Source organism: Melanerpes formicivorus, unplaced genomic scaffold (assembly GCF_026170545.1).
Source record: "Melanerpes formicivorus ecotype bairdi unplaced genomic scaffold, bMelFor1.0.p_v2 SCAF_10, whole genome shotgun sequence".
Lineage (NCBI taxonomy): Eukaryota > Metazoa > Chordata > Aves > Piciformes > Picidae > Melanerpes > Melanerpes formicivorus.
This window is the reverse complement of record NW_027142362.1, coordinates 1,058,208-1,085,310: the sequence shown is the minus strand read 5'-3', so window position 1 is coordinate 1,085,310 and position 27,103 is coordinate 1,058,208. Positions and strand designations below refer to the sequence as shown.

The 27,103-nt window shown below is 43.5% G+C and overlaps 1 protein-coding gene across 4 annotated transcripts in view; it reads left to right on the top strand.

Annotated features, from left to right (window-relative positions):
• LRRC28 (leucine rich repeat containing 28) overlaps positions 1-12,491 on the top strand; it is a 53,809-nt gene extending 41,318 nt beyond the window's left edge. For 2 of the 4 annotated variants that reach the window (XM_068143337.1, XM_068143341.1), the window contains 3 exons: positions 2,726-2,901; positions 5,310-5,469; positions 8,029-12,491. In XM_068143337.1, the coding sequence (XP_067999438.1) occupies positions 2,726-2,901; positions 5,310-5,469; positions 8,029-8,101 (409 nt within the window). In that variant the 3' untranslated portion in view covers positions 8,102-12,491. The remainder of the gene's footprint in view (positions 1-2,725; positions 2,902-5,309; positions 5,470-8,028) is intronic. The other 2 variants (XM_068143338.1, XM_068143339.1) reach the window with 2 other exon arrangements.
• The last annotated feature ends 14,612 nt before the right edge of the window (positions 12,492-27,103 follow it).

Genomic DNA, 27,103 nt, shown 5'->3' with positions numbered 1-27,103 from the left:
CTGTGTCAGCTGGTTGTGTGATATTTAAATACTTGCAGTTGGATTATAATTTTGCTGAACTGTGTGCAGCCTCCAAATTCTACTGGTTTTATTTTTTTCACAGAACAATTTCTAGTCTTTGTTCTTTCGGAGCTGATTGTAAATGGAATGGCAGACATTAAATTGACACTAATGGTAGTAGAACTGTGTTGTTTGTGACTAAAACCACGAGTGACAGTGCAGGGAATACTCCAACAAGTTTGGTCCAGCTCTCCTACGTATTTCAGGTCATTTTGAACGACCATGGCTTTATTTCCTTGGTGATTTTATACTGGCTTGAAAACAATTTCTCTTCGCCCTGACCTCTTGTGACGATAGGAAGAGTTCCTTTTGCTGTCATTGCATGTGCACTGTACACGTGTACATCTGCACTGCTGGTGAGGCTGGCTGCTAGTGTTTCGGATGGAGACTATTGTAAATCTGACGTAGGAAAGATGAAACAGGTTGCAGGGGTTGCAATGAAATGAATTTTTCCAATGCTTCTGTGGAATAAATTAAAAATTTCCCCTCAATAATAAAAAATAAACAAAGTCATTTTTAGTAAGCAAAATAAGACTTGTATGCCAGTCAGACATTTGTCTTTATGTCGTGAAACCATCCTGAAACGTCAAAGGTAACTTTAAAGGAGGCTTTTCAAGGTAGCAAGAGCACTCTCTATTTTTTATTAAGAAACCAAAGGGTTTATCTGATAATGTGCTGAGTGACATTAAATTGTGTAGTTATAGTTATGTGAAGAATTCCTCTGTTCCTTCCAAGAAAGCATTAGTGACCAGTGCAAGGTTTTCATGGATGCGGAGAGAGCTGAAGATCCAGGCTTTAGTGCTCAGCCTGGTCATTCACTGGGGAATAAAATGTGACATGCTGCTGTTACTAACATAAAGCTAGATTGCTAGAAATAGAATATAAATTGCATTGTGTAAGTAATGAATCTCTGTCTGGGAATCCTGCAGGCAGACTGACTGAAAAATTCTTTTATATAAGAGGTGATGATCTCATCACTCAAAATAAATTTTGATCTTATTTTTTGCAGATTGGATTTCACAGTCTCCAGCTAGGTATCTGTCAGTCTTGTTGAAGACAGCCAATAGGTGGTCACGGCTTTTATTTCCCCAGTTATTTATTCACCAAGGCTCTTCTGCAGCTCCATTTTTTTCCAGCTAGTTAGCTCATCCTCTATTCTACTTTTTAACCCCCATGGATTTTGTGTAGGTGTTCTTGCCCCCAGTATTACTCATGAGTTGAGGTTCATTCCCTTCATCCATTCTGATTTAAGGGTGTATATCTCTAAGATGACTTCTCTTGATGGCCTGTATTGCTTGTTTACTTTGGTTTTTAGTGTTGTGGTCTGACATTAGTAGACCCACCCTTTACATAAAGTAGACCACACGGCTCAGCTCTGAACTGCAGCAACTGCAGCGAGTTCGGGGATGTGTCTCCTAGCTAGGCTGCTAAGGGGTTAAGAGCTCAAAAATACATCATTATAGATTTATCTGTTGTGATAGATAATGCATTGGGTATGGATTGCTGGGGAACAGATTGTTGGAATAGTTGGTCTCTGCGTTCCAATAATATGTATTAATCCAATTAATGGTTTGTGGGAAAGCATTAAACAAGGGCCTTATTGACTTACTGGTTGATGCTGCTCTTCTTTTCCTGTTTCTCTGGGCTGTTTTTCCTTTAATCAGAAGAGATGAGATTCTTTGTTATCAGAGAAGTACTATGAGATTTCTTTCACATCAGATAAGCTTGAGTGTAGTTACCTCAGTTTTAGGTCCAGTATCTGGGAAGGCTGACAAATCTGTGTTTCTGTTCCATTTGTTAGGACTGGCCCTAACAAGTTGCTCTTGGCTTCAAATTTAATTTGTCATAAACAATTCCAATTGCCCTGTTGACTTCCCCAACCTCTTAGTAGAATTTTCCTATGCCTGTCTCTTTGGTATGATAGTTTGCAACAGGGATCATGTAGAGAGTTATTATTTTTACAAAAGCTAAGTTTCCTTGCATCCAAATAATCTTCCTCTTCCTTATATGCTTTATAAAGGACAAGGCTAGTAGATTTATGAGGGTATCTTCCCACTACAACTTAGGCTGTTCCTTTTTTCCCCCTTCACTTAATCCCCTGCACCCTCCAAGGGAGCTCTGTGGATGGGGAAGGGTATAGTAAAGAGTCACCCGTGTACTACAGTTGAGAAATCCTTTACTATTATCACCTGCTTGATCTAAAACACATGAAGCCAACTGTTGGGTATGAAACTGCTCCCCTTGGTGAAATATTTAATAATGATGCCATTCAGAGGCTAAAAGAGATTAGCCTGTTGGCAAAGTAAGGGACACACAGGGCACTTGGTTCACCTCCTTGGGATTGTGTTCTCTTTTCTCCAACCTTTGAAAGTTAGCTCACAAGCAGAGACTTGCAGATGTCCCGTGGCTAGCACATTAGAGAAGGTGGGAATCTACAGAAAATGTGGCAGCAGAGAGTCATGAAATAGTTTGGGTTTGGAAGGGACCTTTGAGGGTCATCTAGTCCAACTCCAGCATATATGGCACTCTGCAAGGAATCCTTGAAGGGGGCTGTACTGAAAAACAGTATCAGGCACACTTTGGGTTGGTCATCTGGATTGTTCCCTTAAAGTTGTTCTTACTAATTTTATTCTAATCACTTTCTAAATACCTTGTGTTCTCCTAGTTGTGGTTCTCCAATTCAAGTTTCAGAGGTGAAACTACTCTCTTTTTCATCGGGCCAGTTAACCGTGTTCCTGCCGGCAGAGGTGAAGTCTATCGGGACGGAAACAGATCCCGTGTTGCCGTTGCAGGAGCTGGCCATGAGGACCCTCTACAACACCTACTGCAGGTTTTTAAAGGGTAAGAGATTGGTCGTCTTCAGTTTACCGAAAGAGTGGAAGTGCTTTTCTGGCAGTGATAGGAACATTTTAAATAGCTCTTCCAAGATCTGGTCTAGGATTAATATTTTAAAATAGTCATTTAATCAAATTATGTTTGCAGTGCTGTATTAGAACAAAAATGCCCAATATTAAAAACAAAACAAAACAAAACCCAAAAAACCCAATAACAGAACTCCAAAGACTATTTCTAAGGTCGAGAGGTGCTTACAAATGGTTTCTTACTTGAGGACTGTGTAAAGAAGGATGCTTTTTGCAGGAGAAACTCTTTAATGGAAAACAGAGATGAGAAATACAGTTCCTGAGGCAAGATTAGATGCATCAGTCAACAATGCAACTTCTTGCCAGGCAGCACACTCCTAAACTGGCAGACTTGTTGTACATAAGGCGAAAGAAATGTTAGCAGCCCGTGGCCATGTCAGTACAGCATGACAGCTGAGCTGTTTTAGTTCTGCCCCAATTCAGACTCTTCCTTCCAAAGTGGCCTCTGGCTCATCTGGTTATGCATCATGCAGTCACATGAGTTAGCAATATCTGATGATAACCTGCACATTCAGGTTCTGTCAGATTTAGATGTGTTGTAACTGCCCCTTATTTATGGCATTTTGGGAGACCATCAGCTTTAGAGAGGAAAGTGGAAAGCAGAAAGGTAGAGAGATATAATAAAAAGATTAAGAAGTTTTATGATAAGGAGTCACTTGCACCATGGCCACTGGAGGAAACTGTAACTGCTGGATTATTGCTTTGCTAGAAAAGGTGTACAAGGATTTCTGCAGCAAATAATACTGTACAAGAAGTGGAGGGAGGGGATAACCACAGTGTTATGTGTTCAAAGGAAAGGACACTGCTTTGTGGAGAGTGTGTTTAGTGACATAGAAAACGTACCAACTGACCCCACTGTTGGTATTTCTGCATATGGTGAGGAGAGGGGAGGTTTCCACCTCTTGAGGACCAGTGTACCAACTGCACCAAAATTACACAGTGATGAATGTTGTTGCACTGTGGTTTGCAAAATTCTGTCTGAAAAGGAGTTTGGGAACACTAGGTACAAGGTCTTCTAAACCATCAGTAACTACTTTTCTCACCCAGCTGTGACTTGAACAATAGTTGCTAGAATATGACTGTGTTTTTAGCTATCTTGCCTACTTTCAGTTTGCTACACAGTACTGTCTAGATTTTTCTGCACTTGCATATACATACACATCTAGCTCTTATTCTGAGTGACCTCATTAAAGGCTATGTGCATTACCTCTGGCAGCACCCTCATTTCGGTGGGGCAGCAGTAATGCATAGCTCAGACAGGTGGAAGATAATGGTGTATGGGGGAAGCAGGTGGCACACACGATGCAGCTAGCAGATTTGATCTATCACTGCCTGAATGTGCCGTTTCAAGGGTGCTGTTAAATACTTGGTGGCTGCTATGTCAGGGTGACAGCAGCAACTGGACTACTTTTCTTCAAATCTTTGCTTGGCTACAGAATGTGACCTTTTCTTTCTGATGCAAATGCACCATTTCTCACACTCATCATCTCAGCTGAGGCTGTTGTGGTGCGTGTGTGGGGAGGGTTAAACCTTACAGCATTTGAAAGCTGAAACTAGTGTGATATGGCAAAACTCATTTATCAGGTACTGCATCTTGTCATGATTACTCAGCACATAAACTCCTTCACCTGTCTTGGCTGTCTCTCAGATTCCAAATGGAGATTAGCATGCTGATTTTAATTTATAAAACACTATGTGGCTTGGGCCAAGCCTGAGAAAGTGATTGCTCTTTCCCAGGAACAGACCCTGGCACCTGGTAAAATGTAGGGGTGCACTAGGAGATTATGAATGTGTTGATCTTTCTAGGGGGGTCTGTTTAGTTAGATCCAGCAGAATTATGCTGGGCTGGATTTTATTTCAAGTGATTCTGAATATTTCAGATTCAGGTTTTTGCTGATGGTGAGATTTGGACTTTTCAGTGAGCTTAGCTCTCCTGCTGGCCTGGTTGCTGAAATACTTCAGTCAAATAGTACTGATGTCCTTTCTAGAATTTTGTGTTCTTTATTAATAAACACCTGTCTAGGTCATCTTTGAGTCTAGAAATGCTTTATTATATATTACTGGGGTTTATTGTTTGCTTCTGCTATGGGGTTTTCACCTGGATATTTGGGCCCAGTTGATCTTATGCCTACAGATGCTAAACATAGATATCAAACCTTCTGAGCCATGTGTTTCACCCTCATGGTGGCAATCTTTGTTACCTTGCTGTTCTTCTGAGAAAGTCTTCAGAACGTAGGACAGCTGATTGTTGATGGATCATGTTTGTTGTATTTGACTTGATCGTGCAATTGTTTTGTTAGAAGCCTCTTTTGTTGTTTTTTTCTCTAGATTTGAACTTTCTGACTCCAATCTCACTACCCAAAAGCCTCTTGGAATTGCTGCACTGTCCCTTGGGACACTGCCACCGCTGCAGCCAGCCTATGTTTACCATTGTCTACCCAAAGCTCTTTCCCTTGAGGGAAACTCCAATGGCAGGATTGCATCAAGGGTAATTATACAGGAAATTACACTGGGGGTTCATTTAAGAAGAAAAACACCTTATGGAGCAAAGGATTTTCTGAAGGATTTAATTTTTTGTAACTTAGCAGTCTTTCAGATCTGAAGCCCCTGTCTTGTGATTGCATGTGGCAGTTGATGTCTTGTGTTTGCAAGACAACCACAGTACTGTTGTTGGACTGTTTAAGAAGGGCTACCACACTTTCCTATTTCAGACTGCTGTGAGGTGGTGAAAGGTTTTGATAGGATGGGATTGACCTGTCTGTGGCACTGCAGCATATGCATGGCACTTCTGTGCCTTGGGAAGGGAATGTTAGCCAACACCATTACCTCCCTGATGGTCTCAACTGCAACTTCAGGAGAATGCCACTGCCAAGTGAAAGTGCTGTAGGATTAAAGATGGAAAAAGCTCTAAAGCCAGAGCTTAATTTAAATGTTCTGCAGTAAAATACTCTTGGTTTTCCTTTCCACACTAATTAGCTTGAGATATGCTGTGAAGTATTCTGCATTGTAGCATATATCTCATAGCAATACATGGGTTTAAAAATATTTCAGTTTTTTATGGTTGTAGCAGTTGTGAATGCATCTGCAGTATTCACAAGTCAAGTAGACAAGCCTACACAGACTTCCTGGCCTGCTGGACAGTACAGTCATAGAAGGCACTCAGAATTGGGGTATGGTTCAGGGAATGTTGCCCTCATGTAGACTTGCTGGTGTGTGTAATGCACAAGAATGCCACTTAGTTCTTGTCCTGCTGAAATCCATTGATTTGCTAGTTATCTTCCATCATGATCAACTACTTTCCAGTAGGAGGAAATTCAAGGAAAGCAGAGACGCAGTGGTGACTCAGGTCGATGGTACCTGCTTTCCACAGCTACATCATAAATTGTTTTGCTGGGAGTTTTTGCCATAAGAATCTGATTTGCTGGCAGTTCAGCAGTAGAAATGAAAGCACCTTAGGTATGCCAAATCTGGACAGCAACCAGAAGGCTAAATAAATGCTATTTTGGAAAAGTCATCTTTCCTAGAAAGGTCTACTTGTAGAGGTTGCATACTTCAACTTGCCATTCTGTCACACTTCAGTCATACCTTGAAATTCATTGGCTTCATGTTGAGTAAAATAAATGGCTTCCACATTACAGTCTTAATATTCAGAGTGGCAGAAGGTGTTATAATTGTGCTGTAAAGAATTTATTTCAAGCACTGAACAAGAAGGTGATGGAAAACTACTTGCTGGTCACTAAATCCTTGTATTATCTGAAATAAACTGACAGAGTTTCAACTGGAGTAGAGAACTTCCACTTTCTATAGAATTACTAGCCATTGCTCTTTGTAGAACTTAAGTTACGAGATGATAGACACCTTTAGGAATTCATCAAGTTACAACTCAATAAAAATGTACTATGGGGCAATTTTGGAAGAGCACTGTATTAACATTCTAAAAGATACTAATTGAAAAGATGTATTTCTGCATGATTATCTCTTGTTTAGGAAAGGGTTATCATTCCCTCCCTTAGATAAGAATGTACTGTGTTCTGCAAAATGCCTTAATGAATGCAGTCTTGAGTAGCTGACATTTGATGCAAATCCACAGAAAAGGAGATCTAAACGGGGCAGCCTGTCCTCCTTATCTCTGGAGCTTGTGCACTACACATGGCAAGATTATGTGGCATTGTAGAGGTGTGATAGCTGGTTTAGAAAGATGTGAAGGGCATGGTTTCTGTTCTAAAGAGCTTACAGTGACCATGAAAACACACAGGGTCTGGATCCCGAATGTTTGAACGGCACTGATAGCACATGCCACATCCATGCCAGTAAGTTCTGTCTGGATTTTCCTATCACATTCTGTATCCTCTTAGAGGAAAGGATAGTTAAGTGTTGAACTGGATTTCTGTATCTGGAAACGCACAGGTCACATGAGCACTGGGCAAAGTGTGATTTCTGGGTTAGAGAAGAATAATTTTTAACATTTCTGAAGCAGATCTCTAGGTTCCTGCCAGGAAGGGGGCATGAGGAGGGTCACAGTGAGCACAGCGAGGTTGTATCATGCTTTCATGTTGCCCCCCCTGCTTTAGTAGCCTGCCACAACGCGACAGCAGCACTGCCTGTCGATTGTCCTTTCAGAAGATCTGGGCCCAGGTTCACTGGGCTGAACCAAAGGAGGACACTGGACTTCACTCATTTGATGCCTACAAGCAGTAATTTAAGAAACACATGAGCAGAGCTGAAGCGAAGAATTACGCTGCTATTTTCCTTCTAGCTGTTAAACCTGCTGGCTGTAACACTGCCACACCCTCTGCAGAGAGAAAAACCACACGCTGCTGCTTTAAACTGAGTACATGAGAAACCAGGAAAGTTTTTGAGACCCCCTGCAGTGTTTCCCTGCCTCTGTATCAGGCACTTGTATAGCAAATGAACCTTCTTTTTCTTAAGTGGTGAGATGGGCAAATCCTGTATTTTATGAACTGGAGATCATCTGCTCTGGCTTGGGGCCAGCAGCTTTAGTTTTTACTGACAACTGTTCTCTCCCCCTCCCCTTCTTCTTTTCTAGGAGGACAACTGTTAGTTTTGTGGCATACTGCTGCTCCACCCAGTGTCTGCAGACTTTTGACCTACTGAGTTGATAAACATTTAGAACTACTCAGGAGTGCTGCCAGTTTAAAGCTGCATTAGCTGTCGTATCCCATTGGTACTGGAATCCTGTGTGTGCGCCTGTGCCAAAGCAGCAGAAGTGCCCGGTTGGGAACACTGAGAGGCACTTAAATCCTGTCCTATCAAATTTGGATGAAGTGCACAAACTTTTCAGAAGTGTAAATACCAAGCTTTTAAAAGTATTAACTTCTCTCTCCTCCAGGACAGCATGCAAACCAAACAAATTCACAAGCTCTGACTTCAGGATTTCCAATGTTTTTTGAATGTGGCTGTCTTCGGGTGGAACCATTGCATCATTTGAGGCCATTTTGATTCCTCTAATGGGGCAGGGGGGGAAGGTTCAGTTATGACAAACCAATTTTCACTTACTCCCTCCCCATCCTCTTCACCCCTACAGCTGGATTCGGGTGTATAGATCAAAGCCTACAGGAAGTTTTGAGGGATCCAAGTGACTTTCCCATAGAATTTATCTTTCTTTTCTCCCTCCTATCCTAATAATGTCCTCAGTAGAGTTACTGCAGTTGTATACCAAGCCTTTCACACTTAACTGTGGTATTTAAATCCCCCTGTTACAGACATCTTTCCTTCTGGTATCATTAGAAGCCACACTGATTTAACTGGAGGGACTAGGGTTTAGTCTGGAGGCTAAAGACCCTGTCTCAGTAAAGAAGGCTGGTGCCTGCACTGCGTGGTCTTGCTCCAGCATGTTTGAGGGAGGGTTTTCTTTCTTTTCTTCACTCGAGTTCTTCATTTTTAAAAGCACTTACCCTTTTGCTTCTTGGAGTTCTGCAGGAAGAAGATGACTTTAAGTATCAGTTTCACTTGAAAAAAGCAATCTAGTATTACGGTAGCAAATATTTATCTGTATTTATTTTTGCAATTGCAGACATAGATCTGCGAAGAGTCAGCCTTCATCTTTTTCTAGAGTCAGCATTTAGCTTGTGTTTGGAAGTGTGGCAGTGGAGTGTGTGCCTCGAGGAAGGCTGGAAATCCAGGGAGAGGTATGTGTATGCCATGCACACATGCACACCTAGATATCTTCACAGAAGGGCTGCAACACTTGTTTTCCTGTATTAACAGCAGATTTAGTGTAAATTCCCTCTCACTGTCCGACTTGTGGGGATCCTTTTTCTCATAGATGTTGTTCCTCTTAAATAAAGGACAGCGGATGGTGGGAAAAGGCCCAAAATTGCCTGCAGGACTTAAAATTCTAATTTCATATTGAAACAGCTTACACAACATTAGCCCCTCCTGACTTGTTTTGGAACATATAAATGTTTTTTAATATAGTATGTTCCTTTTTCTTTATTACGTTCTGTTTCATAGTTAGAAACTACTTGTTGGTTTAGCACAGTGTGGTGCTCTGTGCAGTAGGTAGTTACAAGCTGAAATAGATATGAATGAAACAGTTTGTTATAAAAATGGCAAGATAAAGAGACTTATTTGGTAGTATATTAGCATATGTTGTGGTGAGGTGTGCATACTTCGAAGGGAGTAGGCATTAAAATGTTTTCCTTTTGCCAAAGAAGCATTTGTTCCCGCTGCAGGCTTCCTGGCATCTCTTCAATAAATAGAATATCTTTAAGAGCTTAAAAGAGTACCAAAAAGGCAGTTTTGAGGGTGGAATTTTTAGGTTGTGCTTGTTACTTGTAAAAGCTTTGCTGGTTTTATTGGGTTGGTTTTAGAGAGTTGAATTAGCATTAAGAAATGTAGAACTTAATCCTTCAGGAATGCAAGTATCATCTACTGTTTAAGAATTGTGAAACTTTCTAAAATAAATCCCATTTATTAAATCTGCTTTGCAGTAGGGGAAAGAGCCATGTCCAACCCGGCTTTGTGCTGTTGGATTGCTGACTCTTGTCATTCCACCCGTTTGCTTCAATGTTGGTATCCCCAGCAGGCCTTCCCGCCCGCTGGGGTTCACTGCCAAAGCAGCAGAAGGGAGCTTCAGGTTTTTACTTTCCTTCAGTACTATACAACTGACATGTGAATTACTCATGTGCAGTCATGCCTTTATTGGAAGCGTGCAAGTGTAGTACAGGATCCCTTTCTTGAAGTGGAAGATGAGAGAACTATGGTGGTGTTACAAATACTGATCTTTGATGCAATACACTGATCAAGAATTTTCAGTATTTTTACTGTGGTTTCCTCTGTTTTATTGTGGAAGGTTTTGTCCTCTTTTTACAGCAACGTACAGCCTTTCAAACACCGTTCAATCTTGAAGCTAAATCTTTTGATCAGCTAAAAAGACACTGGTGTTTGTGTCATTGGGGGTGAGACAGGCAGTGAAAGTCAATGAGTGGAGCTCGATTCTTTTCTTTTTTCTAAACTATTTTTAATTTGCTTTCTTTTTGCCATAATCTATTTTTTATTGAGTTCATATCAGTCTCTTTATTATTGTCTGCAAGTGCAGTTCAGACAAAATTCTAGTCTCTTCTGGAAGTGGGATGAATCTTAGCTAACATTTTAATAGGTGGTATTTCAAGAAAGGAATGTTTGATGAATAAATTTCTTACATAAGCAATTGATGCTGAAATGTCATACCCTATTTTTGTAAAACAAGGAAGAGGAAAGCCAAGATCCAGCCTGAAAATGCAGCTTAAATTCATGTTTCGCTGATTTATTTTCTTTTTATGCAAACAGTGTTTGTATTCATCCCTATCATTGGCTGATATTGTTCAAGATTAAAATAACTCCATTCTCACTTGTCCAATTTTTTCTAAAGTTGTTGTTCTGTAAGAGTATTTCATAAGTAGCTACCATGAGAGCCAGCTGTGCGAGTTGCATCGGGGAGAGGGAGCTTGTTGCTGATTGAACTGTGCATCATTTGCAATAGGAGGTGTCACAACACTTGGACTTCCTTTAGTGTGTTTTATTTCTAGGTAGTTTCTGATTGTTTGCTTTTGTTCATCAGGTTCACACTGAGAGAAATTTCTCCTGCGAAAAGTCTGGTTCCAGCAGTTGAGAGAAAAAAAAAGTCATCCTTTTTAAACTGATTTTAATCATGAAAGTAGATCTTAACTTTGCTTAGAGTGGGAGGAGGAGAAGTTTCTAGTGGTTTGGGGTTTTCTTGTAGACATTATACAGAGGACATTGCAGGAGAGAAATTAGAGAAAGTAAGTCTTGAACCCGTTGTTACTGCTGTAAAGTTTCTCAGAGTCAAGATTAATTGCTAGTGTGATTAGGGAGCAGGGTGTAATTTTTGTTTGTTGTGATGACAGGCACCATGTTAATAAAATTGGGACCCTAATGCTTAGAGAGATTTTTTTTTGTTCTGCCACAAGGAAACAGAGAAGTTTCTGGCTTTGTTTAAAAATACTACTTGAGTGCTTTCACCGTGGACACTTCCATTTGGAGCACTGCTCTTGGGAACCTTCCCATTACTCCCCCAGAGGGTCAGAAATACAAATGCCCTCTTTCCTGTGCAGGCAACAAGGTCTAATATCAAGAAGTGTGGATTTTTCTGGTTTGCCCTGATGCTTCTCTTGGGCTCCTACTGAAGTTCATTACAAACCTTCTATTTACTCCATTGTGGTGAGGTTAAGATCTTACGCTGAGCAGAGTGGAGCTGTTCATTGCCAAGCTGGCTTCAGTTCTTATATATCAAATTCTGCTGAATCCTTTTTTCTGGCAAGGGAGGACAAGACTGTTCTGAGACCCGTGTGGTAACAGCGTGTCAGGTTGTACTGACATCATAGCCAAGCTGAAGACTGGAGGGTGACAAACTTTTCGCTAGAAGGGATGACTGTTTGGGGCTTTTCGAAGGCCACTGCAGCCCCCACCAGAGTACCACTGATTACAGAAGAACATTTGTCTTGATGTCAGGGGAGAATGAATCAAGTTTTAATTGCCGAGAGGGAAGCATGTGTTTCGCTAGATTTGTATTTCTGGCAAGAACTGGGACGCTGACACTGAAGTTCATACCTGCAGCTGAACTTATGTAATTCCAAGACATAACTCTCTTTGCCTCTTACCTCCCTCTTAGTACTACTCACGTTGTTGCAAAACGTTAGAGTTAAGCTGTGATGGAAGAGGCTGAGTAAACTGAATCCAGAGCTTTTATTACTTTTTGTAGTACAGACCTATTTTGTAAGAGACCAAAGGTCTGGTGGAAAGAAATGGCAAGGTTCACGTGAAGTCTTCATAGCTTTTGCTTTTATGTGCCCTTCTTCGGATTACAACTTGAACTTGAATTGCAACTGAGTTTGTTCTGTGTCTGTTGGAAGCCTGTGTGCATTGCTTTTCTGCTGTGTATTAACCAAGTGTCACTTAGTGTGAAGGTGAGCTGGCTAGATTTTTATTTGAAGTTAGTGGTGCAATTTATTATATGTGCTTGTTAATAAACTATATTTTTTGATAGAATTACAGTCCATTAAATTTAACTAAATTTTTGCTCCTGGGGTTACTAAGAGGTAGGTATGCTAGGATGTAACATTTCATTTACATTTCACTTCATTTGCATAGTAATAACCTAACAAGGCTCTTGTCCCAGGGCTGGAGAGGTGGGGTGAAGACAATTCTTAAACACTACCAAGCCCAAACCACCAATTCACTTAATCCCTTTGCCTCAGACAATGTAGTTCACCAGATCTTGCATAACAGGAACAAACCCCATATGGAAACGTTACTCTAGACCCTTTTATGATTATCAAAAGAAAGAGAAATTTCAATAGGACTGCATTAAGTGCCGCCCTGATAGTCCAGAGATGTGGCTATGGTTCATGTATTATTTACTAAACCACATTCAGCAGCTTTCCCCTTCATCTAACAAATACAGGAACAAAGTTGCTAAAAATCAGTAGAAATTAAGCATCTCTTCTTCTAGTTATTTCACTGCTTGCTGTGCAGCCTTTTGCTTCGGTCCAAGATGCTACTCTGTATCCATCTGACGAGCTCTTTGTGTTGGATGCTGTCTGAATTATTGTACATGTATTGGGTGAGTATTGGAATATCCATCCTTAAATGAGACCTATGTTGGTCAAGGGGACTATGAACATCAGTTGTAAGGGATGCCTTGAGGGGTTTAGATACTGATGAGACTTCCCTGATGCTTGTTTGCTTGTAAGTTTACAATAACTTACCTTTTTCGTTCTGACAAATGACATCACCTTTCCTGCCCTTGGAATAGGTAACCTCTGTGCGGCAGCAGGAGGATGCAAGTCCCTTAACTGAGATGGAGGTGGGGGGAGAACAACTCTTAACCTCTGACTTTTACCAACCACTGCTTCATCCCTTATGAATTAGAAGGAAACAAATGGGAGAGCTTAACATCCTTTCCCTTTGCAATTAAAAGTACTTGGCATAAATGCAAGCTAAATGGAAACCTTAGTGGCTGAATAATGCTATTGTATGCTGGAAATGAGAGGATCTGAGATCTCACTTGGAAAGGCACTGCGTGTTTTGTGACTTTTAAGCCAAGATTTAGGGCTGTTCTATGTGGTGGCATTTTGGGAACTGGAGAGCTGAACTGAACCACTGCATCAGTGTCCCCCAACTCTGGTGATCATGTGACATGACAGTAGATCCCCCTCTGCTGTGCACTGAAAAATCCTATAGCTGGCTCAGGAACCTAGGAGTGGCCTTTTATAACTATCAGATTTCTGTCTGCTGCTTCAGCAAGAAACAGAGCAAGTGGTGACCGAGTGCAGTCGTTATCTTCTGACATAATAAAGCCTTTCAGCAGCCATTTTGCCCTTCAGACATCTCCTGACTTCCAGGCAAAAGACGGTGGAACATCTGTGAGGGATCTTGAGTCTCAAGAATGAAAGCAGTTATGTTGTTGGAGGTGCTGAAGTGATTTGACTTTCTGATGATGCCTTCCAAGTGGCAATCAAGGGCTAATTTCTCAAGTACCCTGATGCTCTTTTGTGTGTTCATGAGGAGTGTAAATATTGACTGGCTCTTTCTGTCACAGAAAGCTGTCAGTCACAGCTGCCTGCTCTGTTGCTAAACTTGACTACAACCACAGTATGGGGACCAGGGCCTTGCAGGTGTTCTGCTGTCATATTCTGTGAAGCTCATAAAGTTGTGAGGTTTCAGTTCTCTTCTTCAAATCAATTGAGAAAGCTTTCTTGTCATGAAAAATGCAGTAGTGTTTATTGGTAGGTACTATGAATGTTCTCCGGGTGCACTATTAGAGTAGCAAATCAAGCTATTCTAGTGAGAAAACAAATACTGCATTGTTACATTCCATTTTGATGGAGGTTAGGCCCACTGGAAAGCTAATGTTTGTATAAGAATGAGAAACAGCTAGAAGCACAGTTCATGATAAAATGGAGATATGATCTGAAAATGCTGAAAACATTGAAAAAAAAATGTATTTATAAAGGTAAGCAAAGTTCCTTCCAGGGGCAAGTATCAACTAATGGTGGTAGCAACTCATGGTGGTATCAAATGCACCCCAGTCTGCTTTTGTTGATCCACATTCTGGCTTCTCTTGTTCTGAACTTGCAGTTATTCCATCAGTCTTATTAGGTTTCCTTTATACTTTAGAGTTCTAACCATTGATTTTTATTGTTAAAGCAATTAGAAGGATCAAGTTGAATATTCTTGGGTCAGTTTGTGATAACTGTGATTGCTTCTCTGGCACTGAAATTTTAAAACAGTTTGAGCATGGACATGAATTTGGCTGCCTTTGCTTTTGCCTTGTCTCTGCTGGCTCTGTAATTTCATTTTGCAAAAAGCCAAGTCAATGCAGGTGATACATGAAGAGAAGAATTACCAGGAAAAAGAGCTTTAACTTTCTGCAGAAAGCCTGCCTTGGAACAGGGCTGGCAAAGTCGCCAGTAGGAATTCTAGGTAAGTGCTCCTTTCAAAGTAGTGTGAGAAACAATTTGAGCAGTAAAGAGGATTAATTATTCTGTATATGCACACCTTGCTGTTCTGTGTCTTTGTTTCTAAGAGCAGTTAGTAACTGCCAGGCAGGAGGTTGGTTTCTATCTTACATCTTTGTAGAATGAAGATTGCTTTCCTGCTTCTACTGATACACTTGTTACTCTCCCAGTCTAATAGAAGCGGCCTGTTAGCTGCACAGTGACACAAGTTCTTCTCTCAGGCAAAAGCACCTAATCACATGTCTGTAAAATCATCTAGATCACAAATACACATTCTCTTCTGGTTGGAGATGAATAGAGGATACCTGACTTAAATTAATGGATTCATTTATATTAAAGCAGTACTTCATATCAGATTTTTTGATCTAGCAGTATCTAATCCTGGCTCTAAGGCCTCCATTAGGAAACATGGGGGCTCAAATTTCTCTAGAAGCTCCATCTGAAATGTAGCCAAAATTATGGCTCAGTTTCATAAGGATACCTGGGGAAAGGTTTAAATGGAAAAGCTCTATCTAATTCTCTTATTTTTCCCTTCTTGGTCAAGAAATCTCAAATGGTACAGGAACTGATACATACCAGCTAGAAATTTCTGTCCAGGTCAGTACTGAGCCACTTCCCTTCCCTGCTGTGTTGGGTGGCAGCTGTCTGACATCCTTGCCCAACTCACTGCTCTCTGGCCCCAAGCTGCAAAGATGAAAAATATTGATTCCAGTCCATCTCATTGAAGTATTATCATGAGGTGTTCACAGACATGCTGGGACTAGCCTTTTACTTACAGGAACATATATCCAGGGGGATCTAGTGTGCTATGCAGCAAGAAGCTGCAAGAAGGAGAATGAATTTCTTGTTTTCATTTACAGTCAGTAGCCTGAGACCTTACTGTGGCTTTAGCTGTTCTTGATTAATTTCATATGTGGACGCTCCTGTTCCAGAATAAAAGTGCCTTGCATGAAACAATTGAATTCCTTCAGTTTCACCGGGGGGGGTAAGCATATCCACACACCTGGGATTTAAAGACGAGATAACTCTTTCTCTGTGAATTTACACACTGCCATGTTCTGGATCAGATCTTATGTGTTCATTTAATGAGACCTGATTCATTGCTTTAAATGCTTTCTTTAGGGAAGTACCTTATTGGAAAAGAAAAATTCTGCTTGTAAGCATAAGATGGTCATTGGAACAGGCTGTCCAGGAAGGTGGTGGAGTTACTGTCCCCAGAGGCATTAAAAAATGTGTAGACGTGGCACTTTGGGCCATGATTTAATGGCCATGGTGGTAGGTTGATGGTTGGGCTCAGTCTTAAAGGTCTTTTCCAACTGGAACAGTTCTATGATTCTGTCAGATGCTATTCTAATGCTTCTTCTGGAAACATCTGTCTTTTGACACTTATTCTGAGATAATACTTCAAACTGAGAAATACAGCTTTGAAACATGGCTTGGAATGTGTAGGTTTTCTGCTGTGAAAATGTGTTTCATGTCTCCATGATCATATCTTCTGATGAAAGCACAACTGGCAGAAATGGTTTGGATTGGCTTTGCAACGCCCAGGTGTCAAGGTAAGAAGCTGCACTCAGAAGTTACTCTATTACACAGTCTCCATGCTGGATGTGGTTTGAGGTCCCTAGGCACAACCCAAGGCTACTGCAGGGTCTCAGCAGCTGTGGTTAGCTCAGTGTCCCTTGGGAGGAGGACACTGATGAGGGGACATTTTTCTCTCTAACCTGTCTTTCTGCCCTGGCTCTGAAAAGCACAGTGTCCTCAGGCCTCTTGAGAAGTGTGGTGGTGATGGTAATGTGTTGTCTGGTTCCCAGTGTGACTTGCCTGTTCTGTTGCAGTGCTGTAGTTCAAAGCTTACAGCTGTGTGGATCGAGTTCAGCTGCCAGAGGGGTCTTGCTGTCAGAGGAAGGATGCTCGCTTCCATAGTGCAGCATGTGCACTGTGAAAGCACAAGCACAGGGGAGAGCTTTCCTGAAGATGTATTATTAAGCTCTTTAAGATCTAATACTCCTAGAAGTTCAAACCCATGTAAGGGAAGGCTTAAGCAGCTTAATGGGTTAAAATGATCCATGAGTGTGTCCTTCAGACAGTTTAAAGACCCTGCAGCAACCCAAGCGGGCCACCTGTTCCTCTCCCAGACAAACAGGTTACCCTCCTGACCTTTATTCTGCCACCCTTCAGTTTTGCCTGGCCTGGCTCCATTCGTGGAGTGATTGTTCTGAAGTTTGTCATTGTTTAAAATGCCACTTGCCAAAGTTTAATGTGCACAGCTGCAACCTGAGCCATTGCCGTGTGTTAATAAGACTAAAACCATTGGACTGACACCAAAAGATCTGCTTGCACTTGGCATGTCATAAATTAACATCATTCTTACCTGCCAGGGATGATTCACTGCTGGCTCAAAGCATATTTAAACTTCAGAGGATGCCAACAAACTGGGCGGTGGTTTGACCTGCCACGTGGCCTGAGCCTGCTGCTTTTCCCTCTGCCTCCCTTCCCTCTGCTGCAGTGTGTGGGGAAACAGAAGCTCTTTATGGCCTTATGAGAGCTTGTGTTTGTGTGCAGCCCTGGCCCTCCTGCCCCCATCTGCCAAAGGGCTGGCCCGTTTGTGGGAAGATCCTCCCTGGCTTTCAGATTCCTAGCTAGATTGTTACTGCTGTTTTGGGGAGTGGTTCTGGGGACTAATGCTTGACTACACTGTAGCTTCTCATTGCAGCAGCTTCAGCAGGCTTTCTGCCCAGAGATCCTGCCTTCCTTGGGCAGGCAGGGTTGTGACAGCCTCATAGCATCAGAAACTGCACATCAGTTCCATGTTAGGGGAGTGCACTTTCTCAGCTAACAGCTTGGAACAGGTGGGTTAAGATGGTGGCCCTGGCAGGCAGCGTAAGGGGCGGAAGGGGATGCCCCACGTGGAAACGATGGGGATCGTGTTTCAGGAGTATATGCCAGAGGTTGAACGTGCTCCTTGGGCTCCAGTGTCACAGCAGCTGCCCAGCAGTGGGGTGCTGGTCTGTCCTGAGGGACTTGCTGAGCAGGGGGCAGTGCTGCTCTCAGGATTGTTCACTTGCTTCCAGGGAACTGCAGGGTCACAGACTCAAGTCCTGCCCAGGGAGTGGAAATGATCCCCTGGGCTGTAGCATGGCAGAGAGAAATGAGAGATAAGGGGAGATAGTTTAAGACAGTTTTACTCTTCCTCATTTAAATCCATGGATGGGTGGAAAAGATGTGTATCTGTGGTGGCCAGGAAAAGCATGTCTCTCCTGATACAGAGTAGGTCTTTTTTATGACTCAAGATTTGACTTCTCACACTAATGCATTCCTTGTAAAATAGTGTGGAGGCATAATGTGCTGCTTCAGTGGAATCTGCTCCTTTACTTCCATTGGTGTCTGCATTGCCTATTTACCTTGGCTCATCCAAATCATTTGTTAAATACCAAGGTTGCCTTAGCAGCCCTGTGTGGACTTTGGACCCTTAAAGTCTTGCTGTAGACATCAGGAGGGATAGAAACAGTCCCTGTTTCCATCTGAGATGTGCTTGAATCTGGAAATCCAAAGCGTTGTATGGAACAGGGTGTAACCATGATTTGGTTAGGGGTAATTATGGTAGGCAATGCCAACAGGAGACTGCAGCCCTTCTCGTGTTCCTCACCACAGCTGCACACAGCCTGGCAATTTAACCCTGATGTAACGGTTTTGTTAGAGCCATCCACTGGCTTTTGGTTTCTTTTCCAGCAGGAAAACAAACGTCATTACAAATGGTCCACTCTGTGTAGGTAAGAAATGAGAAATCCTGGAGATGGATCATGCTATGCAGCAGGGCAGACAGGAGACCTGACACTGCAGCCCCAGGTTACCTGGACTTCAGCATGCTCACCTCCTTCATCAACACTGCTGAAGCACGTTCAGAGCAGGAGCAGAGGTTAGACAGTGTCTAGGACAAGGATGGCAGCTCTGCTCTGTCCACCTTGCAGACACATGCAGATTGCTGCTGGAGCTGCATGAAGGCTTAGGCTGCCTAGATTTTCTTTTGTGGGTGGTGTGGGTTGCTGGTTTTATTGTTTTCTCTTCATACATAGCCAACATGGAGTGTAGGGCTGGTTGCTGGGCAGTGGGGTTTGCAGTTGGTAATAAAGGTCTGTTTTCTCACTTTCTGTGTTTTTGTCTCTGGGCAGGATGAGGCACATGAGGGGAAAATCTGACTTGAAACAGAAGCTCAATTTGAAGTTGGAATTAGTCCTACCGAGAGAGGTTTGCTTACACCACAGCTGTCCATCATCTCAGGGCACATGGCTGTGACTGCTCATGCAGTGGCAGCCCCTGGGGTTCAGGGCCCCTTCTGTCCTGGACACTAGGCCTCAAGCAGGGTACAGTATTACATCAAACCCTGATCCCCTCAGTGTGCAAAGTGGTGTTTTGATATGTGGGGCCTGGTTGTCCCCCAGCTCCTACAGTCTTGTGAAGATAGTGCAAAGGTGACATGTATTCTCCTGTCATGAGGGAATGGCCTTTATCAGGCATTGGAGTCAGGACTCCTGGGGCTTACACCTTTTGTTCCTGTTCTGGGCACCTACAGAAATCAGATGTATTCTCTCAGCACAGAGATGTCTCTCTGAGTGTGAGACCCCGCTGGTGGGCTGTTACTTGCAGAAGGATTTTGCTTGCAGGGAGAATTTCTGCAATCACCAAGTGAAAACTGTTCTTTGGAAGAACTCTGCTTTTGGTACAGACCTCTTGAATCTCTCCAGGTGAGTCTTTCCAACAAGGTCACCGGATATGCTCACATGAGGGGATGAGTGACTCCAGCTGAGCTGCACTTGTGTATGCCCCCTCTGAAGTGAACTGCAGTGCTGATAAGTTCTTTACTCCTTGCCCCTGCCTTCTCTGCAAATCATAGATTATTTCAAAGCTGAAGTGAAAAGTGTCAGACTGCCACAGCCTATTGCAAGTTCAGCTGAGAGACAAGCTGCAGCAAGCCTAGGCATGTCCTGGGGTCACTGCCCAGTCTGGGAGAGGGGATGCCAGTGGTGCTGCTCCCCGGACGGCGCTGGGATGTTTGTTTCTTGTAACCAGTTTGAGGCAAGGGAGATTCAGTTCTCAGCAGTGCTGTAGGTAGGAGGAAGGGCTTTCCCCTCTGAACTGCTGGTCAGTAGGTGTTGCAGCAAGAATCTATAGCTGATATTACTGGCATTTTGTGTGTGCTGGTATGAAGAAGAGCAGAATCTGGCCTAGGCTGAGGGTGTTTGTGCTTTGGCAGTGGGTGTGAAAGGAGAAACTCCAGAGGGTTGGGCGGCATCGTGCTCGTTCTGTTCTCTTCCGTAGATGGCCTTCCGGAGACACGCTGGGTGAGTGGAAAATGTAATGAAATTCCCAGAGCCTCCTGGTGTACTACCAAGGTATTCTTGCCAGCTTTCCAGCCTGAGATGTTGGTGCAGCTGTAGGGGCCAGCCCTGCAGATAGACCTGATTGCAGATTAGCTCCCCATCATAGCGGGAGGATTACTGAGAGAGGCCTTTTTTCTCACCTGGGAAATGGCACACACTGCAGTGGTGCTGGCCTTTGGGGTGAAATCAGCTGAATCAAGGGCTCACAGTAGATCAAGCTTGTTCCAAACTGCCTTTCTTTTTTGAAAGCTTGTTTGTTTATTCTGGTTCACAAACCGAGCAGTACAAACATCAGTAAAAATGTGATGCATCCCAAATCCTAGCTGTGAGGATGGGTTTCATGGCCACTGCAGTCTGCACAAGGACTTTTAGATCCAAACCATCTGTGGGGTTCAGAGTATGCAAACTATTCATGTTGTCCTAAAGGTTTTCCAGGGAGCAAGGCCTTAGTGTGCCTGAATCTGTAAGAACACTGAGACCTGCACCACTGACAGTCCTGAGGGTCTTGTTTTCAGTTTCTGTTGAATAGATTGATCATTGTTCTGCAGCATTTAGTGGTGGAGAAAAAAAGTCAGGAAGGGAGTTTTAACAAGTGTCTCATATGGTTTATGTTGTCTCTGCTATGCTGAACCTTTCTGCTCACACAGCAGGGTTTTTCTTTGCCTCTGTTTCCTTAGTGCAGATGGCAGCAATAGGTTTTGTGTCCCCCCCCAGCCTTAAAATTAACAGCCTTGGCAAGCTTTCATTTGCTGGCTAGTTTTGGGTGGTGCTGGAGGATTGCTCCACTCAGTACATTTCCAAGACTGGCTGTTTAACCCAAGCTCTATAAAAACAAACTTTTTTTTTTTGTTTGTTTATTTGTTTGAGAGAAGGGACCTTGGGAAAGCAGATAGGAAATTTGCTCTGACTATTTTGTCCTCTAAAGGAGTTGGCTTTGAGTTGCATTAGAATAGCAGATCGGCTTCTTGCACAAATCTCCCACAAGAAAGGGCTGAATTGGGAAAAGCTGGTGGGCAGAGGTACTGCAAACAGTCTTCTGCTGTGTTTAAGCATCCACAGGAAGGACTAACAATAATTCTGGCCTCCACAGCAAAGCTTTCTAGTCCATCCAGTTGCACAGATCAGCTTTAGAACACAATATCCTAAGCTTGTGAATTTGCAGCGTGATTTTCTCTTCTTTCCCCCATCACAGTAATCCAAGATGGTATCAAAGAGCAACTGTAGAATGACGACCTCTCACCATTCTCCAGCATGTGCAGCAATATGTAGCTTGCAGAGAAATTAGTGGCCTGAACTGCTCTATTGATACAGATGCTGAGGCAAGTGGATTCTATCCAGAAACAGGTGAAGAATTACCATTTTTGTTTTGTAGGTGGAGCAATTCAATCCAAAGGAAGAGATGGGCACTGTGGTTCTTAAACAGCTACATAAAGCCTGTGGGAGGGACATAAACTGTGTCAAGTACCCCTGAGTCCAGGTCCTTATATATTTGTGTGTGTGTGTGTGTACTTGTCAACATGAAAATACTTCAACTAAATGTATATTTGTACAGCACATACAGTTTATATGCCAAAGGAACCTAACAAAGTTCTTTCCTTGCCTGCCTACATGCCTTTCTAGCTCAGGAAGCTCTGCTCTTGGCATCCTTCTGTAGTACAGCAGCATGTGTGGGCACATCTAGATTGGCAGCGTTGTGCGTACTTGGTGCATCTTCACCTCTCGGGGCTTACTTTGTGGCAGAGACCTGTAGCATGCTAGAGACTGTAGGACCCAGACTTCTGGCTGTCTCCTCTATCTTGAGGATGTAGTTTGAAAGACTCACTCATCAGGTGTTTCATTTAAACTCGGTTCTACTTGAAAAAGAACCTGAATATCCAATCTGCTGCCACGGCAGGAGCAAGAAAAGATCCAGAGCCACTGCTCAGCCTTGCATTTGTTTCTCGCATGTGTTCCAGGACTGCTCTCCTCAAACCTCCTCACTGGTTGTTTTCATCTGTTGCTAGAGCCGTATGTCCCGAAGGAAGGACCAGCTCTGCCATTTGAACAGCCCTTCTCCATCTGCTGCTACTGCTCCTGTTGCTGTAGCTGTGCATGGAGGCAACTCAGTGACGCCAGGCTTGCAGACACTTCATCAGTCTATCTGTCATTGCTTGTGTGTTTCCAATAACCTGTGAGCTCATCACAAACTTGGCTTTTTAGCACTGGGCTTCAGAGCTTTAAGTTTGCTAAGAATAAGACCACTGCCATTGCCAATTAGGCTACCTAGGATAAAAACACACTGGGCATTCAGGCCCACTGTTCCTGGAGAAACAGAAACCACTGCTCCTGAGAGCTAGCTCCCAGGTCTGGTCTTGGTAAGACTGAACAAAAACTAGCCATATCTGTGCCATAGTTCAGTTCTCTGTAGGCTAAGCCTATTCTCTAGGTTAAATTCCCACCTCCACTAGACTTCCATTTCAGTGGAAACAATAATGTGTACAGCCAGCCTCAGATTTCGTGGGGGGTATGCAAAAATGGGTGAGAGATGCTTATGAAGTTTTCTGTCCTTGTCAATGTGCAGCACTAGAAGTAAACCCAGACATTTCACAGAGCATTGGAGAAGCCAGAAGGTCTCCTTTGCTGTGGGTGTGCTTTTACTGGGATGGATGTGGACTGCACAGCCTGGAACACAAGTTGTTTGTTTCCATTTACAAATTACAAATAGAGCCATGTTTATTTGCATCAGTGGGGGGCTCTTTTTCGTACAGCTGCTTGAAAAGTGAGCTCCAGTAGCCAAGTAAAATAAGATTCAATGTTACAACTTGTGTTGGGAAGGGCAGAGCTGGTAATTACTCTGCAGGCAGCAAGACTCGGGTAGGTACAACACAGAGAAATCCATGTGAAGTGCAGAAGCCGCTGGGGCTTTGGGCAGATACAGGAGTGAGGTGCGAGGAAGGTGTGGAGAATGGCAGCCACCTGCAGCAAGTAACCCCTGTGACTGTGTAGGTGAGGAAGCTGTGTCCTCAGGGAGGCTCTTGGGAGCAGTTCCCTCTTGCCACTCACTAGCTACCAACCCATGTCTGGCATTCCTGTTACAGATAGCTAGTTGGGAGGTGGCTAGAATCCCTGGTTTCCTTTCAGTCCTTTCTTGTCAAGCTTTGTGCTCTGGTGAGTGCTTGAAAACATGCTTGTTATGTTGGGCAGTGGTTTGGTCCTTAAAATTGGTGAGGAGAAAGCTCATCTGCCCTGGTCTGCTTTCTCCTATTGCTGTGTGGACGTGTACAGTGTCTGTGACGTCCATGTGGGCTTGGTGTTGGGGACAGCTCTCTGCCTGCGAGGTACCCACAAGCCTGCAGGGAGGACAATTGCCAGAGGGCCATCTAGTTTGGTTTTTTTTTTCATCTCTGTTCATGCTGATGAAGTGGTTTTTGGGGTGGTGATGGCTGGTGTGGTCTCAGCTGTGTTTCATCTGACTCATCTGGTACAGTGGAATAGATGACCAAGATCTAAATGTAGGTTTATTGTGGCTGAATCTGAAAGCCCAACTATCAGTACAACAGTGTGGTGCTAGGTACCATATCTATTTCTGGGCAGAGTTCCCCTGTCCTTTAGGGGGTAAATGCAGGAAAAGAGAGTAGGCAAGGCAGAGGAGGCTCAGACTAGACTGTTTGACATCTGCATGAAGGAAGCAGAAGTTCAAGTTAGGTTTTCTTGAAGGCTACCAGAATGACTGACTTTGCTCTTGTTAATGAAAAGGAAACATGGTGGAGTCTGACTGTAGCCCAGATCACATGGACTGACAGCATCCTCTCAACTCCTGGAGGGTCTCAGGCTGGTTCTTAGAATCATAGTATAGTTTAGGGTGGAAGGGATCATAAAGATCATCTAGTTGCAACCTTCCTGCTATAGGTAGGGATGCCTTCCACTAGACCAGGCTGCTGAAAGCCCAGTCCCACCTGGCCTGGCTGTAGTGACTGCACTGAATGAGGAACGCCGCCTGCAGAGCAGGGTACAGTTATTACCTGCATCTCGCAGCATGCCGAGCCATACGCCTGTTCTCTGCTGCTGCCAGAGGCTTTCTGCTGCTGGCCCTCCTCAGCTCTGGATTGCTTTGGGACCAGAATTTAACGAGGCAGTTTACAATGGCTCTGACACCATTCGGGTAGATGAAGCTGGCTCAAAAAGCATCCACCCACTTGCTAAACAATGCCTCAGGCTTTGAACGCATTAAACTGTTGCTCTGCTGCCTACATGCAGCTTTCCAGGTGGAGTTCGTTTTTGATGTTATCCATCCCCCTTGATGGCTAATTCTGACTCCACCTCCCATCTCTCCTGTCTATAATTTGTAGTATAATTTTGGGAGCCTGGTTGTTGCAAAGTCCTGGGCAGACAAGAAATGGTCTTTGTTTCAGAAAATGCCTCTGCCCTTTCAGTTGGTCAATGTGGAAAACCAGGAGCAGGACTCCAATAAAAAGCCAAAGGACACTCTGCACATTTATTGGAAAGCTCTGAGTCCAGTTTAAGGAATTCTCACAGGGAAGCTGGTAGGGCTGTCCCTGGTCTGTTTAAGAACTGGTGATTTGGTGCTGCATTGGACTTACTGGCATTGCAGAGACGTGAAATTTAGGAGAAAACTTGATTGAAGTTCCATTCGCTGTGACGGAGATTCCAGTTCTGAGGCAAGCTTTGTAAAAACACCAACAATCATCCCAACAACTACTACTTTCTTTTTTTAGCCAGAAGCATATAATCTTCCTTGGACCTTTTCTCAAGCACCAGAAGGGCAAAGAGGTGGATATTGTGAGCTAGCACAATTGGGGTGGGGAGCATCACGCTGTTGTAGATTTCATTAATGCAGATCAACATGTATGTATGTTGAAACTTCAAGTGAGTAAAGAACAAACAGCTAGCTGCCGTTCTGCCAGAGCTGGATGGGAAATGGCCCAAACGTGGGAAAGGGTGGGGGGGTTGCCTTTTTTTTGATTAGAGAGAGAGAGGGGGAAAGTAGATGTCTTCAAGTATGTTTGAAATAATGAAAAGAACTGATGTGCAAAGCGATTAAGAGATCTTTGAGGATCAAAAGCCTTGATTCAGTTTTGCCAATGGAACAAAACTTTTCATCTGCTCTTATGTGGACCTTAAAGTAGGGCAGAAGGGTGTAGTTTTTAAATTATATCATTTCAAAATTTACTTTGGGCAGGGGGAAAGGGTTCTTTCTGTTTGTTCTTGCTCTTGTTATTCAGTGTCCTTAACACAAAAGGCCAGCCTGGCTCTGAAATGAAGAGCAGGGTCGTTCTATGAACTGGTGGTTCATTAGTCTCCTTTTGATATGTCAGAACAGTAAGGGACCCTTTTATTTTTCCCCCCTTTCTAGTAATGTCTGTGTTCTTAAATCAAGACATCTTCCCACGTCATGCTGCAGAGGCTGAATCTTTTTTCAGAGATTTCCTAAGTGGGTTGCACCAGTAACGCTCATTGTGTGCAGACAGAGCATACAGACAAAAGTTTGATGCACAAAGAAGGCAAACCCTGCAGCAAATCCTACTTCCCAGAGCTGTGTTTATGTGGAGATAAATGCCCCCCACCAGGTTAACTCTGTTTGTTTTCTTTGGTAGCTTCTTGCCAGCAGGACCATAGAGCATGCCTAGCCTTGGGAAGGTGAGATAAGGGAGTCTCAGAAGAGCAAATTGCTGAATTCCAGCACTTCAGGCTCATGAACTATGTGCTTTTTTTTAGGGAAGGGCTGATAGAAATATCAGTGAAAGAAGGTGAAGGGATCCAGGGCTGTGAAAGCAAAGACAAGAGACTGGGAAGGACATGACAGGACTCTGGAATGTCCTTGTCTTTGGGTTTCTGCAGGGGAAAGTGGCAGAGCTCCCTCTTCCTGTTCCATCCTGCTCTAAGCATTGTGGAAAAAGCCTTCCTTTCAGGCTGTGGCCTCAGCACCCATGAAGCCCTGTATTTGCATGCTGGAGGATCCACAGGACAGCATGGATTTGCTGCATAGATTCACCAGACCATCTGCTGCATCATACACTGCCATAAAGGGTTGGTTTTCAGCGCATTCACGGACAAGTGTGGTAGTTTTAGGCTATGCCTTTAACAACAACCACCACAAGAAGTTGCCAGTTTGTTTGGTTTAATGAGAGTAATCACCTTGATGGTGTTGGTCCTGCAGTGCTGCAAAATGCTGGTGCCAGCAGAGAGGTGCTGTGTTTCTGTTGCCATTGCAGATACATTCCTGAGTTAGGATGTGGTGCCACAGCAGTGCAGGTGCTTCCTGTGCCCTGCAGCTCATGCACTTCCCGTGTGTGGTGTCTCAGTATCTCCTAACTCCAGTCAGGTGGTAGGTGTACTATAACCCCATCAGTATGGCAGCTGTGACACTGTGATGGCCCAATCCTCTTTTGTATCTAAACAATGCATGTGGTGGGACCAGGCTGATAGCCCTTAGTGACTCTGGTGTGCAAACAAGGTGTGATGTACCTGGCCGGGAACAGACAGGGTGATGGCCTTAACAGCTCTGGAGGAGAACTGCTGGCTGCCATCTCACAGAAATTGCACTGCAGGGGCTGTTGTGATTTGGAGAGACCCTAAGCCCCCTCACTGCCAACTTCCAGGGGTCCACGTGTTGCATCTACCACAGAAGACCTAGCTGGGATGTACACCTGACACTGAAGGACTTGGACTGTGCCTGTGAAAACAGCTCTGGATGCAAGGAGTGGTGATGTCCTTTTTCTCTGACTTCTTAACTCCCTCTCTCTCTTTCCCTCTCCTTTTTCTT